At 33.0% G+C, this 4,488-nt stretch overlaps 1 protein-coding gene and 1 long non-coding RNA gene across 2 annotated transcripts; one reads left to right on the top strand and one right to left on the bottom strand.

The window, feature by feature from the left end:
* Positions 1-505: 505 nt before the first annotated feature.
* On the top strand, positions 506-3,833 carry LOC129571049 (transcription factor Dp; the record flags this gene model as incomplete). Its single annotated transcript, XM_055450816.1, is given in 8 exon segments — positions 506-607; positions 1,828-1,955; positions 2,053-2,200; positions 2,271-2,426; positions 2,561-2,796; positions 2,944-3,026; positions 3,149-3,232; positions 3,312-3,833. Coding segments are annotated over 8 exon segments (1,089 nt in total), but the record flags the coding sequence as incomplete, so codon positions are not given.
* Positions 517-1,101, bottom strand: LOC129571050 (uncharacterized). Its single transcript, XR_008688205.1, has 3 exons — positions 1,000-1,101; positions 829-930; positions 517-623 (listed from the first exon to the last, which is right to left on the bottom strand). It is a non-coding gene; the product is annotated as an uncharacterized LOC129571050 (long non-coding RNA).
* Positions 3,834-4,488: the final 655 nt, after the last annotated feature.

Here is a 4,488-nt window from a genome sequence, read left to right as displayed (position 1 = left end):
ACCTCAAACCAATTATGAACAATTATTAACTGTTGCTTGTATTCTTTCGACTGAAACACTCTCATGGCAACATCAATTTGTCAGCAGCAATCTCATTGGAAACCAATCAATATTCATACATTTCCATAATTACGTATTGCTCAATCAATTTTACTAAGCTCATATCCGATTTGTGCAATAGGACAACAACAAATCATCAAGATTTTGCCAAACAGTTCAGGTCAACAGTTGAAGGCGATTTCAAAACATGCTATTCGCACTGCAGATGTCACGAAAGTAGTTACACAGGTAATTGAATCATACAGATGCAAAATAAATTATCCTCAATCATTCAATTAGATGAGTTAAATATTTTAACATTGAACTGATCTGAAATGTCAATACTAGTTCTTCTTCATTGAATAATAGTTTATTTTTTATATGTATAAAGTATATATTTTCGATGCACCCAATAATAACGAAATATTTATTTACTTCTGCATATATTTACATATTATTTCTGAAGCGATCAATGGGCACGTCTTCAACATCACAAATTTCTGGAACAAACCGTATAGTATCCTCGACCCCAACGCGAACAGGCATTAAAGTAACGCCCCAACAAATGGTAAGCACAAATACATCTGAAACAATTTTCTCCATCTTATTTACTCTTACTATGTAACAAAGGAGGAATCATTTTGTATTGTCATCATAAATATTCTGTTTGATAGCTTTTATGGTGTTAGAACTTTTATTTTAATTTCATTCACAAAATTTACGCCATATTCATCGGATATATGTTGACAAAAAAGTCTCTAGTCGGATAGTGATAATAATAATAATTACCATTATTGGTAGCTCTTATGGGATATATATTTTCCTGTGCTGATATTTCAGTAGCTTGATCTGGATTGAACATTTTTCATCGTATTGTGAGTTACGTTGATACTGTAAATAATTGAAAATGCAATTGGTTCGTTTTTGAACATCTTGTTTTGAACACTCGGGCATTTATACGTTATTATATATGCCAGAAAATTCGAGAAACTCAATACAAGGTATCAAACTATTTCACTTGAACTTCAACCTAAACCAAGTTGTTATTCTTTGCCTTCTCAGACAAAGTAATCTACAAATCGCGATCGTTCCCAGCAGTAGGTCTATACATTCAACACTCAATAGTATACACTTGACGATATTTTTAATGATTCTGTTGACGTGATGTGATGGGCATCAAAGTGCATTGGGAATTTCATCGATGAAAAGAATGCAGATCATGAATCAGTTTAGCTCGCCGCACGGCATTTGATATACTAAACCCGTGATGATATTTCTTCAAACTCAATCAGATTTTATTCTTAGAACCATTTGGATTTATTTCATCGTCTAATCATAGACGGAATATTTGACTGACAGCGAACGCTACAGTTCCAGACAGCGTATAGTGAAACTTCTCTTTCAACATCTTTTTTCTCTTCTCCATGTGATCTCAAATGCAACAGAGAAAATTGAATAATAGGTCAAATGTTTGATTGAACATATTGCTATGATAATCCGGCTATGATGAAAAAAACATTTTTTGCACAGATTGTTGATTCTTAAAACTGTGAATCCAACTCATTTATAAACAGAGATTCCATTGGTATCGTAAGTGAATTTCACTCTAACTCTAGGATTTTTATGCTGAGAAATACTAAATGATTAAAATAAAGTCATTTCTATTATTACAGTGTATTGTTATATATATGACATTTCATTTTATGTAAAATCTAAATACGAAATCAAAATATTCCAAAATGAATAGCGACTAAATGATTTTAGTGTTTATTTTAATCTGGTTTTCAGACGGCTCTAAAATTAGGTAATCAAGGTCAAAATGCACGCATCGTACAAATCGGAAATGATTCCGGATCACACACAAATCATTCAAAAAATAATATTCTGAACAATTCACATGGCATTAAAAAAGAAACGTAAGTGATTATTGCGATCACAGTTGATACAGCTCAATCTATGATTTTAGTTAGCTCCCATTTTCCTACTCAATGAAATAATATTTTCTCTGAACAGTCAATCAGTACAAAGTTTTATGCGACGCCGAAGGAATGCTGATCGCAGTGGTAAAGGATTACGTCATTTTTCTATGAAAGTCTGTAAAAAAGTCGAGGAAAAAGGCACTACCACATACAATGAAGTGGCTGATGAGCTGGTTGAAGAGGTACAGCCCATTCAATTCAATCGTAAACATCATTTATTCATTTTGTCATTCTTGTTTATGTATTATACAGGAAGCAAATGGCCAACCGTTGGACTCTTCAAACTATGACCAGAAGAATATCCGTCGTCGTGTATATGACGCTCTAAACGTTTTAATGGCTATGAACATAATTTCGAAAGATAAAAAAGAGATCCGCTGGATTGGACTGCCCACAAATTCGGCACAGGTACTTGCACTTGAATGCGCATAGATTGTAATTTGTAATTTATAGAAAACATCTGCGTCGTAGCCTGTTCATTACTTCATTACTTTTTCCTTTTCTTTATCATAACATCTTCTTTTTCATTCAAACGTTGACAGCAATGTAGTGCCTTAGAAGCTGAAATGGAGATGCGGCGAGAGCGCATTGAGAACAAACAACAACAATTACGCGAGCTCATTTTGCAGCAGGTTTCTTTCAAAAGCTTAGTTACACGTAACAAAGAAGCTGAAGAGCGAGGTCTAGTGCCATCACAAAACTCAGCGATCCAATTGCCTTTCATTACTGTCAACACACACAAAAAAACACAAATCAATTGCAGCATATCCGATGACAAGTATGCGATATATTTTTTTCTCATTCATTCATCTGTCAGTTGTGTGTGCCTGGGGAAAAAGTGATTTAATCGAATACTCTAATCTTTGTACTCGACTCACATATAATATAAGATTGCAGACTAATCAAAATACTTTTCTTCTCATAGATCCGAGTATTTCTTTTCATTTGATGATAAATTTGAAATTCATGACGATATCGAAATTTTGAAGCGAATGGGATTGCTATTGGGTAAGGATAATTCCATGATTTCAATAATACTTTTCAATAAAATTGTAGGAAAGAAATATTGAACACTAAAAATTATTTATTGAATTGCAATTTGTATTTCGAAACATATTAAATACATGTAGGTCTGGACAAGGGCGAATGTACTTATGATGACATTCAACGTGCAAAATCAATGGTGCCGAAATCATTTCAACGATATATTGAGCGTAAATATAACAATTACCCCGTTAATGTTATGAAAGAAAAACCTAAAAGAATATTTTCTTCCCATTTCCGAAAATGAAGTGTATGGCAAGGGTAAAGATGACTCAAATGATTGGGACAACACGTTTGGTGATATGTTAGATTCATCATTGGATGGTGAAATCAAATCCGAGCCATATGATACAATGTATGATGATGACGAGAACTATTCCGAGAACAGCAATTTGGATTAAATGAAACAATATGACTGTTCGCATTGTGTGGGCGTCTATTTTTTTCTAGTTTTCTAATATTTAAATCGAAAGTTAAATTGGAATCAAATTTAAGAGAAATAAACAAATGCAGTCGAATTGCATTGAATCTTTCAACGTGTCATTTTTAAAGCAAATAGGGACTAAAAGATATGTAATGAAAAGGAAAATATGACCAAATTTGACTGTAAAAGAAACAGAAGAAAAAAACAAAAAAAAACAGCTAGGAAATATAAAGCTAATTGTTAGGCATTGCATTAAACTACTTTTTAAGTGGACTGGAGATAATAAACGTTGAGGCAGTGTGTGTGTTTTTTTTTCGATAAAATTATGCAAATTAATTACAATCAAATTTTGACCTGTTTATTTGTAATTTTACTTTCTGTGAAATCCTTTAGTTGCTATGTTACAATTTTTTTAATACCTTATTTCTTAACACATATACACACATACTCAAATACGATATCTGATTGAATCGACATAAGATCGTTTTCCGCGAAAACAAGAAATGACACAATCGCTATGAGTCAAAAACTTCAAAAGCGGTCGTTACAATTCCATTTTCACGTTAAAAGAGTTTATGCCGTTTTATTTCGCACAATATGATATTTTAAATACTTTATTTGATCTTTAAAACTGTCATATGGGCTGCATAATGGAAACAAATACATAGATTTTTAATTCGGCAACCTTTTTGAAAAAATATGTCAATTTATGTTTAATTAAGTCATCTTACTTCCTAACTAGTTTTTTAATGGACTCGAAATCTATCGGTTCCTATTCATGAATAAAAATCTCAGTATGAATGTTTTATGCACTCACTAGTAGCGTTCGGATACTGTCAGACGTCGATTTCCAAATGCCTACGCGCGTTCGATAGGGCATCCCTCAAAACCTCCAAGACCGAATTCTAACCTCCCGATTAAAAATCGAATTTTCCGGTTTTGAGGGATGCCCTATTGAACGCGCGTAGGCATTTGGAAATCGACGTCTGACAGTATCCGAAC

This window comes from Sitodiplosis mosellana, unplaced genomic scaffold (genome assembly GCF_009176505.1).
Source record: "Sitodiplosis mosellana isolate CC-2019 unplaced genomic scaffold, AAFC_SMos_1.0 Smas_scaffold_1149, whole genome shotgun sequence".
In the NCBI taxonomy this organism is placed as follows: Eukaryota; Metazoa; Arthropoda; class Insecta; order Diptera; family Cecidomyiidae; genus Sitodiplosis; species Sitodiplosis mosellana.
Note: the sequence above shows the minus strand (reverse complement) of the source record. Positions and strands in the feature narration are given on the sequence as shown.